This window comes from Tinamus guttatus, unplaced genomic scaffold, assembly GCF_059628265.1.
Source record: "Tinamus guttatus ecotype Peru unplaced genomic scaffold, ASM5962826v1 Tinamus_guttatus_pri_ptg000716l, whole genome shotgun sequence".
Taxonomy (NCBI): domain Eukaryota; kingdom Metazoa; phylum Chordata; class Aves; order Tinamiformes; family Tinamidae; genus Tinamus; species Tinamus guttatus.
The window spans coordinates 1,580,795-1,599,672 of record NW_028289250.1 but is presented as its reverse complement, the minus strand read 5'-3'; the positions used below and the strand labels follow the sequence as shown (position 1 = coordinate 1,599,672).

Here is an 18,878-nt window from a genome sequence, read left to right as displayed (position 1 = left end):
CAGAGTGTGTCTGTAGACTGCTATACTCTCATATATGAATCCTGTGGACTATTTGCCTTTGTAGAAGATTTTTTTTTTTCCTCCTTACTCTCTGATTCAGCAAATGTAGGGGTAATGCAAGAAGTTAACCTACAACATTCCCTTTCTCTGGCCCTCCAAACTTGCTTCCATTATAGCTAGCATCTGGGCCAGCATGTTCCAATGCATATGGACCCTATTCCAACCCTATTTCCATGGATTAATTATTGTGTGTGTATATGAATAATTTATCTTTGAAGGGAGAAAATCACTTTTTTTTTCTTCTTATTACTGCATTGTGGGAAGGTATAATGACATGCTAAATTATTTACAGACCCTATACCACCAGAATAGTGAGAACTACCAGACTTGAAAACTATTGAATTGTTTTATGGTATCTGCCCTAGTAATCATATTTAAGCTCAGTGTGTATTAGAAACTCAAGTAGTTAGAATATATGGTTGGAGTGGGTGAAATAACAAGAAGTGTATGTTATATAGTTAACGCATATTATAGTTACACAAGTTACACATATTATAAGTGTATGGTATATAGTTTGTGTGTGTGTGTGCATGGTCAGAAATAATTCTGAAATTTCTTACACTAGCCCTCTGCAGTGTATTGCCCCAAAGCATTGAAGAAATGAACATGTGTCAGGTAAAGCAAACTCGAAACATTACAAAGTTTTCTTTCTCTCTCTTTCTTTCCTCCTGCCTTTTTCTCTCTCTGTGTCTCTCTCAGCATGCATATGCTCTTGAACTTCTGTCTGATCAGTTACATGAAGGAGCCAAAGCACTTGATGTAGGATCTGGAAGTGGAATCCTTACGGCATGCTTTTCACGAATGGTGAGAAATCTAGTGTCATCCCTCAACCAGCACTACTGTTTGAATTGCAGTGTAACTCTGAGAGATAAAATAAAAAAGGGGCTTTTTACAGTGGACAAAAGTAGATTTCATAGAGAATAAAACATTCTTCTGGATGCAAGTAGTATCTGTTTCTTACCTTAGGTGATACTAGATGCTTAAATAAAAGAGTCCATTAAATTCTGTGGTGGTCAAGAAACTACCTAGGTGAGAAGCTTTTCCTTGATGGTATTTTTAATGACTGCTTTATAGTTTGAAAGAAGGTGATGTTTGTCCTGGGAGGTGTTTGTCCTGTCAAAGCCCAGTTTTTGCCTTATTTTGTGTGGCTGTGAATGTTCTCATGATGATCAATTGTCTTGTCTTTCTGCTGCGGTGAGAGCTCAGCAAGGTTTAAGAGAATCCTATTTCCATGGATTAATTATGTATTGTGTGTATATAAATAATTTATCTTTGTACAGAAAAAATCACTTTTTTTTTTCTTGTTACTGCAGTTTGGGAAGGTCAATGCAATACAAATCTAACTTTTTCTAAGTTAGATATTAGTTTATATTCTCTTTGTGTCTTTCCTGGTGCTTCTACCCTATCTTACAGCAAGAGGCAAAATATGAAAGAGATCATTTTATGATGGTTGCAACCACAGTACTGTCAGACTGATTTGCATGGTGCTTGCATATAACCAACCAGTTTTCCCTTCTCTGTTTCAGGATTTTATCTTTTCTTTATAGCTACCAATGACCTTCATTAAACTGCCAGCTTAATAGTTTTTTATTGTCTCAGAAAATTTAAAATGTGGTGATGAGTTATAAATTCTCCTATGATATCTTTTTATTATTTAAATTTTATTATTTTCTGGCACTTATCTGTTGAGTCTGAGATCATCTTTGGCTTAAGAATTAGGTAAGCGTTTTTAGGACAGGATGATGTATGTTATTGTTGCAAAATAAAAAAAAATTGCAAGTGCAATGAGTTAAACTGCAACTTAGTGGAAATGCGAAATGACTTTTTTTTGAATATTATACCTATTATTTTTGTTCTAACCTTGGAATTAGTTATAAAGTGCTAGTAGTATGCATTGTAACTCCCATTCTTCAAAAGCTAAAACCTTTTCCAAAATTATGTTTATTTTCTCATTAAAAATAAATACATCCAGGAATAACCATTTTAGATAGGTTATGTGATCTGTCTAGTTGTGTCCTTTTTTTCTTTTTGAACAGCTATTTTTAAAAAGCTGAAAAAATTCTGCAGAGAAGTCAGAATGTTGACAGAAAGGAAACCTCCCTTCAATTTGGCTGAGGTTAAGCAGGCTTTTTATCACCGTGTGAATGATCCTCTTAAATCCGGCTGCGTTTTTCTTCCTGGCAGTATCTTGGGCACTGCTTTACACACATGGGCTTTATGGAAAGTGTTGGATAAATGCTTTTGCTCTGGTTGACAGCGTTATTACTTTGTAATATGGACCTGGTCTCATCCAGTTGAATGCTTGTAGACAAGTCGCTATCTGTTGCTCTGTCAGTTCTCTTCCTCTGGGAAGTTGTTTCTAACATTGCCATAATTCATATAACATACGACTTTCAAGCTTTTGTTAAAGGCTTTTGCTACCAAAATTCAATCGTCTTGGAGGTCTTAGGGAAGTTGAATAATGTGAATGTTGCTTCTCAGACTGCTGGAGATGTAAAATGAACAGCTAACATCTGGGTTACAAATACCGGAGTGCACATTGATGCCCTGGCTGTTTTGCTTCTTTGATCATCATCTGATCGATGGTTCTTCTGGGAGAGTCTTAACGTCTACTCAGACTAGTGAAGCATGTTCAAGATTTGTTGTTGTTTTTAAAATGATATGGTAAACTTAAGTTTGTGTGCTTTGTAGAAAGTTGTACCATTTTGTTTTGGTCTTGATGGCACATGCTTTGAAGTTCTAGGGCAATAGGTGGAGATGGTCTAGATCAAGGATTCAGAAATAGCACAATGGACTGTGCTGCTAAAAATGTTACTGGAATTGTTAGGAGTTCTGCTACTTTAAACCAGGACATTTCATACTGTGCCCATTTTGCTGAATTTTCAACTCTGTGAAGTTCCCCTTTGCTGAAGGCTGGGGCTCACCTGATATTTTGCCAAGTTCTGATGAAGCCAGCTGCCAGGCATCCCTCCAGATAGTAACCTCTGGTTGTCATAGGAAAGACTTGCCATCTGTCTCATGTTCTGTTCCAAAAGCCAGGCCTGCCTTGTTTCACTTGATAACAAACAACCAATACTGCTGTTTTGATGTTTTGAACATAGATTTTGTCCGTAATGAATCTGGAAAAAAATCCCCATGATACTGGTAACCAGCTATTAGTTTTACATGCTTTTGCAGGGTTAGAATGTAAGATACAGAAGCATAACCAATAAATTCAATAGTGGCTGTTTAACTACAGGATTGTATGAAAGCCTTGACTGCTAAGAGACAATCTGGCGCTAGATTCTTTGAATTGGATCTTGTTAAAGACAGTCAGATTTGGGGGAATTTAGTTTTTTTTTTTTAGTTTTTTTTTTTTTCCTAACCTCTTTCCAAAACTGGAGTGGCTTCTCTAGAATAAAGAGACGATTCCAGAAGAAATGCCTCTAACAGAAATGTTTGGGTTTCAGTGTTTTTTTCAGTAAAGTATATGCACTTTGTGAGATCACTTCCCCAACTCTTCTTATCCCCTTCCCTCAATAGCTTGTGACCATTGTTAGTTTTGAGCTCTCAAAAGTTCTACTCTTCCTATGGAAGAGAATTGTAAATCTGAAAGTAGATTCATGAATGTAAGAGATGAAATTGCTTATTCCCTTGCTGTTAATTGGTGAACTTGCTTCTGAAAGGATAGGACCTTTGAGGTAATGTAGAACAAAATGCAGGACTTACTATTGTCTTTAAAGTAAGGTCAACTCTAGAAAAATCTTAATCTTTAAGTAAGTTTACTCAGCGTGAAAGGAGATTAGTTCTAATTTTTGTCCTTGAAGGTTTTTCTTCCTATTGCAGGCAATACAACTATGCATGGTAGAATTTACCTTCTGAAAACTGAGAATGGAAATCTCTTCTAATGGTGTGACTTAACTGAATCACTTCATAAAATATGGCTATAGCAAGCATTTATGAAACTGTATGGTGTACTTTAAATATATGTTGCTTCTGGCAATCAGAATATCTGATTCTAACTGTCACTTTAATGACATTGGGAAAACACTGTATCACTTAACAGTTTTGTTTTTATTTGAGACTTGTGGGTTCAGGAGATGAAAATACTGATTCTATAAATGAACTAAAACTAGCAGAAATTATTCAGTTGTATATTTTTATTCCAGGTTGGTCCCAAAGGACAAGTTGTAGGAATTGACCATATCAAAGAACTAGTGGATGACTCAATAAATAATGTCAAAAAAGATGATCCTACATTGCTGTCTTCAGGAAGAGTGAAACTGATCGGTGAGCATCAGACTCTGATATACTCTGATAAACTAGTTAAACTAATATTCTTTCTAGCAACTGGCTGAAAATGTCTGGAATTTAGATGTGATTAGAAGATCTAATTTTAGAAGAGCAATCAAACAAAGAAGAACCATCTGAAAACCTAAATATCCAAGCCCTCTTTATGCCTGTGAAAAATGTCATCTGTGCACACTTTCAAGTATATGGTTTCCATTGGTTTTAAATAATATGTGATCTTTCTATTATGGATGCTAATTTAACATGGAAATGTATTTCTGTATCATGCTTTTCATGTAGAAGGTCTGCCAGTGTTATTTGCTGTTTAAACCTGGGCTTGGACCTCCAATTTTCCTTGAATTCATGTTGTATCTTTTAAACTCAAGCATTCTAATGAAGTCTTTTTGCTTCTAATGAAGTAATTGAAAAAGGTGCATGCAAAAAATCAAAAGTGAGAAAAAAGTACTAGATTGGCAGAATGCATTGCTGAAATTAATCTCATTTGTTTTTTAAATGAACATATTTTTATTTTAGAGAAGTAGTTAATTGATATCAAATTTAAATCAAAGTTTTTGAAAGGGAATTATGCTAAAATTATATAAGAACAGTGAACTGTTCTAAATCATACCTATTTAAAAGAAAAAATCTTGTATTTTCTTGGAAGATGGAAAGCTGGCAGGATGAAAGCATTAGCATGATTATTATTCTGTTAGGTGTTTAAAGGAACTTGGAGGACTATGGATTCTCTGGAGACTGTTCTTCCAAAAATGTTGGGAAAGAATATTATGGTTTGTGCTGCTTGATATTTATCCAAATTCTTCCCATTTTTGTCCTTGATTTTTTTTTAATAAATAAAGGACTCTGTAAATTGTTTTGAAATACAGAAATCAGCGCTATATGCTTGAGCATGTATATGGAATGTGTTCCCAGGGATGGATTCTGTATGGCTTAAAGTTTCTTGAAAAAGAAATCCCTCTAGGACTGCTAGGGGGAGCAGGGAGTCTAGTTTCTGTTGGTGCTGTTTGCAAGAACAGTTTGGACACTTTCTTCTAAATGCATATAAATCAAGCTCCGTCACTTTGGGGAATCTAGAACTCTTCTGAGTGCCTTCCAGCATCTCTACTATGTTTGACTGTGTAGCAAAATGGCTGTGTACAGAGGGTCTTATTGTGAGATGCATAAAGAAAATGGAGGTGGAAAAGCAGCAGGTTTGTGAGCTGGATGGAGAAGCAGAATACTTCAGTTATGTTGAATTCAAGGGAGTCTTTTCGTGTGGAGCTAGAATCCAGTAAAAACTGTAAAACAAACAAAAGTTTCCAGCGAGCAGGGTTGGATTATGCTGGAAATTGTGTGAGTTAAGACTAGATAAGTTAGTCACTGTTTCATGACAGGTATGTTTGAAATGTTCCCTATTGTTTTTGTTGCACCTCAGATATACCATAAATGCCTTTCAGAGCAGAGGAAGGAGCCTGTGAGGTGGATCTTTCAACTGTTTCCATGTAGCATGCTTTGGCTCTCATCATAGAGTGGTTTTGGAGACCGCAAGTTTGATTCCTGTTGGGTGAAGCTGCACTGTACAGTGTGCTCTGGGAAGACATCAAATGGGTTTGAGATGTTACAGCTAGTCCAGAGCAAACATGATGAAATGCCTGTGTTACATAAGCAGCAGGTTGTCAGCACCTACTGCTTTGTCCTACAGATCTGCTCCTGTTGTGCTGCTCTGTTCGCTAATGCAGATGTAGCCAGAAGTGACGGGGGTCCTATAACCACAACAAAGAATTGCAGTTTCCCTTGTTTGGTGCCAGAGCTACCTATGTGAAACAGTTTAGCACAGAGCTGCTGAAAACTCTAGCACATTATCAGCAGATCAGCTCTAGGTTTAAGCAAGCAACAAAACCCTCTTATTTGAGGAAGTCCTGGGGAAAGATTTTTTTTTTTCTTTTTTTTTTTTTTTTTTTTTTCTCTTTTGACCTCCTGTTTCCCCTTGGACATTGAATAATGGAATAACTCTTGTGCCACATTGAATGCATACTGAAAAAATAAATTATTCTCTGGTCATCTAAAAGTATGTGTCTGTTATGAGTGGATATATATTTGATTGTTTGAGTCAGGAGAACATATTTGTGGGTATTGAAAGGGAGGAAGCATGCTGTCCTTGAGAACATGAATACAGCATGATGAAGGACCTTGATTATTTCGTGCCGTTTCCGAAAACAATAGCTCTGGTTTGGACCACTGACTCTGCGTGGGTCTTTAGGGTCCTTTCTGGCAGCACCAGTGATAACATGTGCAGAAGGCATCTTCCCAGACTTCTCTGGGCAGGGCCCAAGGTGCATCTGAATCTCAGAATATGTGCCTTGTTCTTCAGAAGATGCATGATCTGTGGCCATCTGTCCTCTTGCAGTGTTGTAGTTCTTGGCAGCTTCTACCCGTGACCCATAGTTGGAATCTGTTGGTTAGAATTGATTGTGTGAGGAAATACGTCAATCAGCCTTACAGGATTCTTTTGTGACTAGGAAAACATACTCACTTTTTATAGTCATTAAGTTTTGGGTGTAGAAGGTCTTTGTAGGTCTTTGACAGATAGCAAAATCACTGCATTTAATCCTTTCAAGGAGCTGTCTAATTCTCCTGTAGGCTCTTGGGTTCTTTTTGGTGCGTCATTACCATCAAGGTGGCCTTCCATATCACTGAGGTCAAAACAAAATCTGCCGTGCTCACTATATTTTCCCTGCTTTGTGAGTTGTTGAAAGGCAAAAAGTTGACAGTGTTCAGCTTCCACCAGGGACTCTGAACTTGTTTTAATTCACCTAGCATTTTCCTTAATCTGTGGTAATAGTGGTATCTTTTGAAAAGTGTAACCTCAGCCCAAAGGAGGGACACCCCAAGCAACTATTTGTGCTGCACAAAGCAAAGCTCCATTTGCAGCCGTCGCCTTCCGAATAACTCGGGTGCTCCTGATCTGGGGCTAGCAGCTCCCTGGAGCTGCTGCCACAGGCCCGACCCGGCCCTCAGCGCTAGCCCAGCAGCTCGCGGTCTGTCCCAGCCACGGCGGGGCCCTTCTCCAAGCAGAGGGGCTTGTGTGGGCTGAGTGTGAGCTGTGCAATACCCTCATCTGCCTGTGGCTTCCAGCCTGGAGAGATGATCTGCCACCAGTGTAGCTACAGGGCTATAGTCCGTGTGGAGACTTCGTCCTTTCCTCACCTTCCGAGTCTTCCAGTACGTGCCCCTGAGATTTAGTGCTTTAGCCTGATGATTTGTGTTGTGTTTAGGAATGGTGTGAGTTGTGCTGGTGTTATATTTAGCAATGGTTTTGCAAGGGAAAGCTTAATTTTCAAATCGGTAATGAGAGGAAATCACCTGCATTGGAATGGTTGGACCCTGATGTGCTCAGGTCCTTTCTGGATGGGCCACATGTCATCAGGAACTTTCATTGTACATTCTGCTTTCCAGATTCAGGTGTTTCACTAGTATTTTTATCTGTTTTATAACTGTGTTTGTGTGTATATGTATGAAAGTTTTTTGTGTTAAAATTATTTTATAAATGTACTTTTTTTAAAACTGATTTTGTCATGTTATTACAGTTCAGCAGGTGAGAATTTTAGTTGAAATTTGAGCATAGCCTTATATTTACCTATAGATCAGCTGTTTTCTCCACTCCTTTTGAAAAAGTTAAAAAGTGTTTTCTTGCAGTGGGAGATGGAAGAATGGGGTATGCAGAAGAAGCTCCCTATGATGCGATTCATGTAGGAGCTGCAGCACCAGTTGTGCCCCAAGCAGTAAGACTTTGTTTTCTGTATCTGATTCTGGAAACTCTTTTTTTTTTTTTCCCCCCTGTAAGGATTTCCTTTTATAGTTAATGTATAAATTTTTAATTAAAATACTTGATAGATGTGCACAGCTGGAGTGCCACTAGGTAAGATAAGTGTATGGTGTAGTTCTTCTGGATTTGTTGGAATTGGCTTCCCATATCTTTGCGTATGTTGTATGATGTAATAACTTCCCTGGAAATACATATGTATTTTTAAGTGATCTGTTCACCATCTGTATTACTACAATGAAATTGAGTGATTTGTTTAATAAAGTATCTCTATCAACACTGAATTATGAAATTTAAATCTCTTAACAACTTCCTCCTCCTTTAACCTCAAAAGAAAAAAAAAAGTTTCCAAGCAATTACTTCACATGTTCTGTTAGTTGTCATTTTATGCTACTCATATTTGGATATTACAGACTAGTTTCATAAAATGCAATAACCGCATTCACAGAATGGAAGAGGGGCCTGTTGGGTGATGAGTTTATTTATTCCAGAAAGATAAATAAACTAAATGTCACAAATCTGAAATCTCTGGTAATTATATGAAATTACTGTGAATTTTTCTGTAATATTAGTTGTTTGATATGTTGTGTTACTGTTGTATTCATTTTTTTTTTTTGAATTGAAGTAGTTATGACCTGCATAATCATAGATAAAATGTGGCAAAACTATTCACTTAGTACAATGAACATTATATCTGTTTCTTCTGCCGTGTCTGGTTACACTAATTTCTGTGTTGTGTTCTAGCTTATAGATCAGTTAAAACCTGGCGGAAGATTGATACTACCAGTCGGTCCTGCAGGAGGAAACCAGATGCTTGAACAATATGACAAACTAGAAGATGGCAGTGTCAAAATGAAGCCTCTGATGGGAGTGATATATGTGCCTTTAACAGATAAAGAGAAGCAGTGGTCCAGGTGGAAGTGATTTTCTGTTCCACTTACTCCTTCCACACACACGCAAGGTGAAAGGGTGTGAATTTTAAGCAGATAGACTGCAAGGCCTGCCTTTGCTGCTGTCATTGCTTTCTGCTCTTCCATACCATGAAAAGTGACTCAGTCTGCATTCCTACATCACCAAAAGGAGGTTATGATAAGTTTAAGTTAAATTAAAAGTGGAAGAAAAATATTGCATGGGGTTGCACTTTGTCTCTTTTGGACTCATGTTTTCTGTAGTCATTTGTTGTGTTGAAGTTTCTCACTTGCTGTCTCGAGGAGAAGTGTTTTCTAAATCTAAACTTCCCTTCTCTGAACTCTTTAAACTAGCCTTCCCAGTAACTATGGTAAAGTGCTTCAGAATAAGTGTTGTCTTGTCCTGCAAGTTCATGTTAATTGAGAGCTCATTTTGTGTGTGTGTGTGTATCTGTGTATCCGTGTGTGTATATATATATATATACACACGCACACATATATATTTAATTTTACAAGTGAAGAAAAATCTTTCTAAGATCTTAATGGGGCATTATAGGTAATCTCCTGAGTACTTTTTCGTGGGCCACCAAGTACCAAATATGGAAAAGTTAATTCCCTTCTTAAAGAATAGAGACTGTTCAGTAGTGCTCAGAAGATTTTTCTCTGACATGTTAATAAAAGTCTGTCACCTGTTTCTTATGACAAGAGGCATATTTGCATTCTCCAGCACAGCAAACTCTAAAGGCCTTCTTAGAGGTAGGAAACCTTCCAGTTTGCTAAATTGGATGGCCAATAGCATAGACATAACGCTGCATGCAAGTGAAAAAAGCAGCAGTCCACTTCTGCTTCCTGGACAGAAAAAAAACTTGTGAATGTATTAGCTGCATTAGTGAAGTGTGTGCCTGTGTACTGAGCTCTGAAAGTAACTTTCAGGCTTTAAAACTCTTAAATTTTGATATATTCTTTTTCTGGATATTCTGAAGTGTAGCTTGTGGTTTGCCTACTTCAACACTTTTTAAGTTACCAAAATGTATATAAAAAGTTCAAATAAAGTAGTTTTCAGTTAGGAGCAGTAAACCAGACTCACTTCAGTGTTTGGTGGATTATGTGTAGCCGCCATGTACAAATTACTTCTAGAAAAACTTTAATGAATTTAACAACTTTTAATTCAAAGCCTGGGAAGCCTGCTGGCTATTCTGCTGGTTCGTGTTTGTGATGCAGATTGACACGTTAGCCTCACACCGTGCCCGTGGTCCTCCTGGGCTTTCCCCCTCCGTGCAAAGCTTCGGAAATCGCGTCCTGTGATTGGCTTCCTCCCTGGCAAACATGAGGGACCTCATTCAAATGAGAATTCTGCTCTCTGCTTACTTCAAAAAGAAGCATATTATTTCTTTCTTTTCCAGAGAGATTTTTTTTCATTTCCACTTGTTCTCTTCACATCAACGAGTGCTGCTGTTTTATAAATACTGTCTATTGAAAGGTTTCTGGAATGTGCCTGTACACATTCCTTTCCACTAGTAAGGGTGGTATTGAGCATTTAGAGCTAGGACTAGGAGGTCTTTGCAGCTCTTCTCCATGAAATTTTGAACTCCTTTTTCTGTACCAACTCAGGAGGTTGAGCAATAGATTGTCTTTGGGCCTTCCTCGCTAGGTTTTCCTTTGAGTTTCTATTCTTATGCAAGGTAGTTCTCAAATTATTTATTTAGTAGCAAGAATATATATTGGTGCTACCAGAGAATGTGAGCGAAGAATATAAGTAACAAGAAGGGATACTGTGATCGTTGCAGTGCCATAGAGGTTTTTCCTTCCTGTATATGTTCAAATTCGCTTCAGATTTGGGAATCTCTATTAAGGATAGCTCTAAAATGTCACAGTTCTTGTAACATTTGTTTATTTCTAAGTTACCCTCCCATGCTCTGAAGAAGATTCCCATTCACAGAATCATAGACTCACGGAGTGGTTGAGGTTGGAAGGGACCTCTAGAGATCACCTAGTCCAACACCCCCTACTCAAGCAGGGACACCCAGAGCATTCCCTTTTCAAGGGTGAGGTCCAGAACCCATTGGCAATTACACGAGGTATCATCTCTGTCTTTTGCTGCTTTCTTTTATCCGTGAGCCCAAAGTGAGGAAGCTGATGAGGATACTGCTCTCTATGAGGCAGGACCATGCATATGTTGCAGTGATTATTGCTATCCTCTAGCAGGACTACAAGGTGCTCGTTATAAACAGGCACAGCAGTGTAAGTATGAGGCTGTTACCAGCCAGTAAGCGGAGTTAGAGAAATTAATGAGTCATCTTCTTGAGGCTTTTCTCCTGCCTGGAGCAGGTTAAATATAATCTCCCTGACTCTTTCTCTCTAAAAGCCTCTCAAAAATAGGTGAAAAGAAATGCTTTTAAATTATTCACAAGCATCATGAAAACACAATCTGGCACAGTAAATAGAATAAGATACAGAATTATAACTTAAAGGTGGTTTTAAACAAATCGTTTTCTCTCGCTTTATCTCTAATACTGGGTATACCGCATGATATTTAATCTCCAAGTGGTCCTTGAAGTTAAATTTGCCTTTAGATGCTTTGCATCATTCTTGTATGTATAGAGGTGGAACTTGGAGCAAAAGAAAATTTGAACTGAATAAAAGGATCTCAAACAGGGTATTCACTAAGTGACGTTGTGCTGATATTGAGAGTCTTATGTTGCAAATATTCTTGTGTTTCTTTAAGATTAGTGATTTTTTTCTGCTTTTGATTCAGCTGCAGTGGTGTGGTAGACTGCAAATAGGAATGGGTGTCTTCCAAATGTCCTACACGTTTAAGAAGTAGGAGTGTACAGTCCTACGTACAGTCTGTCTCAGGTGGGGTACAAAGTAAAGACATGTATTTGTATACCACTGATACAGTAGTATTTTACACATTAATGCGTTTACACAATTATGCAAGTAAGGATGTTTATCACTTCTCATTAAACATCCTAAATATTAATTCTGTTTATTATTGAAATAGGTGCAGGGAGGAAGTGAGACCTCTCATGCCTCACCGCTGAGGGCACAGCTTAGCGGCTGCCTTATTAGCAGTTCTTGTCTGAATCAGTATCTCTGACTTTTATTTTTCTGTGGAACTTTATTCAAAACTTATATGGAGAGACAAATTAGAAAATAGTAATCTAAGAAAAGCTTGGCTTTATCTCCTAAAAAAAAACTGTTTAAAGAAATGAACGTACGACATTTTGGATTGGCTTCAAACATTGCATTAGTATAAATGATTTATAAAGGTCTTGCAAAATTCATGCTTGTTGATCAACTATAAAATCATAGTGGCCATTAGTTTTTAGAGCAAAAAGTACAGTGAATAGATGAGAGATGTTACCGTATGCCACTTATCTTCACATGTAGCATTGTTAAGCACCTTTTTGAAAAATGCATTTATCAGAGATTATTTCAACATGTTTCTCCTTAGAAAATTGCATTAATACTTCAAAGACTTCTAGTGAACTACTTGTCTAATTTGTTGAAATTAGTAGGAATTTTGAGTCCCGAATCGCGTAGATTATGTAGAATAAAGATTATGGTTAAAGTTTTTAATTTATTGTGGCTGAAAAAATCTCTGCAAGAAGTACTTTGTCTTAAATGTAACTTTGATGTCATACAAGTATGCATGTGATGTGACGTGTGCAGGAGGTTGCAGAGAGAAATTTTTTTGTCATTTGAATTTTCTCACACTGATAATTCATCATAATAAATATTTTGTAAGAGCACATTACCAGATTAAAGTGCTTCAGGTGTAAATCCTGGATCTATTTTTAATTTACCTGTAAAAATTATGAAGGGAGAAATAATTGGCTACTGAAATGCCGATTAGGCAAGTGCTGCAAATTCAAAGGGTAGCTGAATCCTAGAAGTATCAGTAATGGTAGCATATTTTCATAAATAATATATAAACATGGGAAAGGCAAATGTTACCTAACGACGAGAAAGCTGAAATGGATCAAAAAGTGCAAATTGCATATATTTTTTTTTATATACTGTTGATATATTTAATTTGAACTTTCCACCAAGAAGACAGAGAGAGATCCTATTTATGTAAATGTCATGACTTACCTCTGTTGGAAACTTCTTATTTCTTTTTGTTATTTGTGTTCTTTTTAAATAATGAACAGCGACATATTCCTAAAATGCTTTCTTAATTTTCTGTTGGATGCCCCCAGTAAAACTGTGGGGTGTTCTTGATACTTCTGTTCCCTCCTACTAAGCCAAACTTTTAATGATTATTTTAGAATAACAATTTTGAGCTACATATATTGCCTAGTAAGCAGAGTGGAAAGAGTGCATGTGTGAAGATGGAGGAAAATCACCGGTGTTGTCCAGGAGTCTTAGCCAGAAAAGGAGAGAAAAGTGCAAGTTAGTAGATGTTCCCAATGTTTCTAGAAGACAACCTGTGCCTATTCTCATGGGGAAATGGCAGTCTCTGTTTGAGTCTGCTCATAAGCACATAAATAGCACATAAATCTTTTAACAGTGGCAGGACAGGTTAGCATCCCATTTTAATGGCAGGTTATTGTTGAGACCTGACAAGTTTCAGAGCTTGGCAGCTTCTGCTCTATCTGCCTGCAGTTATCACCAACTGACTTGGTGCTGCGCTGGGTAGGTAAGTCTGCAAACTGTTTGCATTAGGTAGCAGGCAGAATACTGTTGTCTGAATAGCTAAGACTTTTCTGAACTTCAAATACGTGAAATCCAGTAGTGCGCATATGAGGTCAGTTCCTCATTATAGTAGGAATAAATACCACATAATGTTGAGGCATATATCATGGATTGCTATGGCCTGGTGTGCTGCTCTTGGATTCAACAACTAATGAAGACTGAGGGGAAAAATCCTTGATGGAAGCTGATCCACTTAGGACAGTAAATGTTTAGATAAGCAGAATATGAAAAGCATTATTTTGACAGTGACTTCTGAATTAAGGTATGTTTGAGTTTACAGGAACATCACTCACTTTGTTAGAAACAGCTTAATTAATGTAAAACACCAACAATTAAAGTGTTGACATAATGTCTATTACTCATTTGAATTCCAAGAACAAAAATGTTTTTCTAAAGAAAAATATTTCAAATATCTTAAGTGCAAAAGCCTTGCCAAGTTTTGTGGATGGGTAGAATTGTTATGTTTATCAGTTGCAGAGCAAATGTGGAGTTTTTCATATCCTTGGAATTCTTTTTTTTTTGAGGATGTAGATTTGGTTTAAAGGATTCAGAATTGTTTATCACAGTAGAAGGCCAGTTTTTATAAAGCTGTGAGAAGGTTTTTAAATGCATTTGATAGAATTCAGGATGAAAATCACACCAGCAGTAAGGTGTGTGAGACTAAGCAGCAGTAACAGTAGTCACTGTTTACATACACTTTCTCATGGTGTAAATACTAACTGGTGATGCAGCTCCTGGAGGCATTAAGGATGAATGAAGTGAGCTCCTGTCCTCACTTCACCTGTAGCACACTGAAAGCCCAGTATCAGATGTTAGTTTAGTTTAGTTTAGTTTCATAAAATAGTTTTTTGTTAGTTCCTTTTCATCTGTTTGAAATAACTCCTCTGAAGGAGGCAAGTATGGAGAGCTTCCAGACATTTGGCTGTAAACGGATTTTTCTTTATCCTGTCAAGATTTGTTTTTCTCCCTTTCACTGTTTCTTTGCTTTCTCAAAATACAGCAGCACACTGAGGCTTTATTACATTTTAGTTCCTCACTACTGGAAGGCAATGCAAAGTGCAAAGAATGCAAATATTTATCACAAATCTTGTTTCACATTCCAGCTGCATTGAACAGAAAACTAGTAATTGAAGCACTGGTTTCAAGAGCCTTCTCAGTTTTTGTTTAAATGCTCTGCATGCTGTCATTCCATGCTGCGTGAATCCGGAAGGATAGTGTCTTGCTAACTTCAAAGCTTTTGCTTGTGTGCATGTAGCACTTGGGATGCATGATAACTGGAAATATTGTCATGTACTAGGCCAACACCTTAGCGAAGGTTTCCTTGATTAAAGCAGCATTTGCTTTCACTAGCGAGGATAGTGAATCTACTAAAAGAAAAACTGCAGCAAACTCAGTTCAGTTTGTGGGATGCTGGTGCCTTGGGAGAAGGCAGGCGCTCTACGTCAGCTTGTAAGGCAGTCACAGTGATGGGATGGGGCACAGCTGTCACACTGGATGGACACTCTGCACTAAAGTTTGTGGGTTGAGAGAGATAAATTGCTAATGCCTCATAATTTCACTGTTGGAATATGGGTTCTCTGTTTCAGTGTGTTTTAAATGTCCTGTAGGAGTGAAAGCCTGTGTTTTTCTAGAGTCCTCATAGTGTTTTAGGGATACTTTTTGATGTACCCTTTTTCTCCTATGTAAATCCCTTTTGTTTTAGAGAACCCTCTGCTCTGTGTGCCTTAATGCTGTTCTGACTTTGTGTGTAGCTCCTTCAGGAGCTACATAGAGCTACTGTGAGAAGTATATTAGATGGTGCAAGCTCTAAATTGTTGATGCGAGATTATGTTCCTAGCTTTCTGGAGAGAGTGCAGCTGCAGTTAAACTTGCCATCTTGGCAGCTCTTGAGGATATTTTTTGCCAATACTCTGTCTAGTAAGTTGGCCTGGTTTCTTGCATATGCAACATATGCAACAGTTTGGGTGTCAGGTAGCCATGCAGCTATTTTAAGCTACTGTATTTTGGGAGGTAGGAAGGCAGGAAGGTTCATTGAAACAAGTAACGCAGTGAGTGCAAGACAGAGGAGGGAGCCATATTTCATGGTATGTCACATAGTAGTATTAGATGTTATGGGATTGCTGTTGCTTTTTCTTTTTGCTGAAATGCTTGAAGAGATTTCTGACATTTTGCTGTTGTATATGACCGTTACATGTATTCTGATTCAATATTAAAAAAAAAAATCAAATGTGAATTCATAGGGAAGAAGAATCATAACTGCATGTGTTTTCTTTCTGCAGGGATGAATTGTAAAAGCTACATCATCTTGACCCAAGCATAGTGTTACAGTGGACTGCTCATCTCCAGTTCTAAAAGCTTTTTGAAAACCAACAGCATTGCAGCTTGTTTTGGACTTTGTTATACTGTTGTTATCAGCATGGAAAAGCGTGGTGTTTGTTTTATTTTTATTATTTTTTTTAGATGCTCAAGGCAAATCTGAAAAAAAAAAAAGGTGGAAAGTTTTGTGGGCACTGTTTCATTTAACATGCCTTTATTTTACTTTAATCTGTTCAAAGAAATGAATTTCTGCAAAACCGCAGATAAAGACCTATAGCTTGTGAACACTAATTTTGATGGGGGTACTTGAACACTCCTCTCAAACTCCCATGTCCCTTGGTAAAACTGCTTCTGTGCACCTTATGACACTACGTAAGTAATATCAGGTTTTATGTGTTCAGATGTCTGCTAGATGCTACTAAAAGGAGATGAACTTCCTTTTTCAAGCTTTTGACATGATGTCATAGACTAGCATGTAGTAGATACAATCAGCTGCTTTATTACCTTTAAACCAGGCATTTGTATATATTAAAGATATCAGAGGTGGCCGCTGTTATTAAACTGTGCTGTTCAAGTTGGACATAACGAACATGGTTTTCCCTTTTCCTTCCAAAACAATTATCAGAGTGTTGAAACTCTGTGTTGTTTTATAACTCACTGCTGATACGATACATGTGGATTTAACTCCATAAATATAATATAAGCTATGTCTCAATCACTGAACAGTTTATGCAGTACTGCTTTGCCAAATAAAGTGAAAAGCAAAAAGAGGTCCTGTGTTTGCTGTGTGGAGGATTAGGATCACCATGACGTAGACTATAGAGATGCAGATATCTGGGTTCCAGGCAGATGAACTTTTAGATTAATTTTGAATGTAAGGTGCTTTTGACAAAACTATCTGCTGTATTTGCTTTCTCATTAAACCAGGAAAAGTTCTGGTGTCATTTTTTAGAAGGTGAATTCAACTTCTTATATGAGGAAAACTCGATAGGTACTGAATGAGTGCCAGGTCCTGGGCACTCAAATACAGATGGAGATGTAATTGTTCAATTTTCAAAGCCAGAATGGCATAAGCCTTTTTCTGCCTCAAGTTCTGTGCTTTTTTTTTTTTTTTTTTTTTTTTTAAATGACAACCGGCAAACAAAGTAAGATTGAGCTGCTTTGGGAGAGGGAAGTAGCAAGTTCTTCTGGCTCAGTTCTGAGGAACCAGAAATTGAACTACATGTTAAAATATCACTTTTTTCTTTTTTTTAACATAAAGGAAAAAAAGGATTATAGAGTCACATAACCTGCATAAAAGCAGCCCATAGTGATCACTTCAAATGTATCTGGCTGCTTCTGGCAGAACAGCAATAGTTTTCTGATAGGATTAATCACTTAAAGCGTAAAGATTAAAGTCAAAGACCCCTGAATATGAGAGCGGAAAAATTCAAATAATCTTCCTTTTGAAGGTTTCTCTTGTTGTATTCCTGAGTAAAAGATATGTATCACTTTAATTTATTTAGATGCTTTGGGAGATAGTATGCCACCTCCTGATCTGGCTGCAGCCTGGGAGCACGTACACAAAGATGAATCTTATGATTGATATCATAAGGAAATAATATGTTGTGTTTCAGACAGCACAATTCAGAAAAACCCACTTGCGTCTGGCAAACTTTCACTAACTCACAATCAACTGTGAATTTAGTTCTTGGTGTTGAAGTGAAGTATCTGAAATGATGCATGCTAATGTTCAACCTTTGGGTCACTGTTACCATTCAGTTTGAGTTCAGCTTTATCTACATCTTCTCCCTAATTGAATCAGTTAAATGGAAGAAAAGAGCTCAGCAGTATCCAACTGCTTATCTTTGGACACAGTGTGGTAAACTAGCCTGACTCAAAGGGGTGATAAAGCTGAGACTTAGCAGCAGCTTTTTTAGAGAGAGAACTTCAATCTTCAAGGAAGTGCAAGACTTCAGGGACCAAGGCGGTTGGGCTTGGTTGGCCCATTGTGCAGAAGGGGTTGATGATGGTCATAGCACTTAGGAACTGGAAAATGAAGACCCCTCCATGATGGATCAATGGTTCTGAAGTAAAAGCTTCTTGGAGAAGAGGAGAAGGTGAAATGCAGATTTGAAGAGTTTGAAAAAAAGCTATATGAACTGTCTGAAGTGCTACTTTGCCAAATAAATTGAGAGGAAGCTGTATTTGTGTATGGGGGTAGTTTTTTGTTGTTGCTTTGGTTGGGTTTGCGTTGCATTCAGATAACGTCACATGTCCCAAAAGAAAGCAAATATGAATAAAAATACTACTTTGCTATATGGTCAGAAATAGGTCTCCATTTTCAGTCAGTGGATAGTTAACTAGGCAGATGCCACGCATAGTAGAACCACATGGAGCAGAAGTAGGGTCTTATGTCATTTTGCAGCTCAAGCCCCAGCAATGTGTTGAGGGAAGAGCCTGCGAAAGGCTTTGAGTTTGCATACCCCCATATGCAGAGTGTTCCTGCTGTGAATTCTGGATTGAGCTAAGAGCAAGTGCTCTGCCAGTTGCTCTAATTAAAAGTTTCCCTTTCTATGCAGTGGTATCATTAGATTTTAATAGTCACCTCTAAGGCAAAACAACGTGGGAGAACAGATTGACTGACCCAATGCAAGGCCTCAGTGCAGTTGTTCTCAGGCAATGAGAGCCTCCAGAGGGAGGGGGAAGAGGCAGCAGCATGTGCACGTGCATCGATATCCATGGTAAAGAACTGTTTGTTGTAGCTGTGAGAGAAAGGGGAACGTGGAGAAATATTAGGGCCTAACAGAAGTTATGGCGTTACA

General features: G+C 37.7%; 1 protein-coding gene across 2 annotated transcripts in view; it reads left to right on the top strand.

Annotated features, from left to right (window-relative positions):
- The window catches only part of PCMT1 (protein-L-isoaspartate (D-aspartate) O-methyltransferase), a 30,600-nt gene extending 13,758 nt beyond the window's left edge, over positions 1–16,842 (top strand). Inside the window, exons 4-8 of one of the 2 annotated variants that reach the window (XM_088537053.1) lie at positions 760–864; positions 4,209–4,329; positions 8,023–8,108; positions 8,894–9,063; positions 16,038–16,842. In XM_088537053.1, coding sequence (XP_088393179.1) covers positions 760–864; positions 4,209–4,329; positions 8,023–8,108; positions 8,894–9,063; positions 16,038–16,050 — 495 coding nt within the window. In that variant the 3' untranslated portion in view covers positions 16,051–16,842. Of the gene's footprint in view, positions 1–759; positions 865–4,208; positions 4,330–8,022; positions 8,109–8,893; positions 9,111–16,037 lie in introns of both variants that reach the window. The other variant, XM_088537054.1, reaches the window with a different exon arrangement.
- Positions 16,843–18,878: the final 2,036 nt, after the last annotated feature.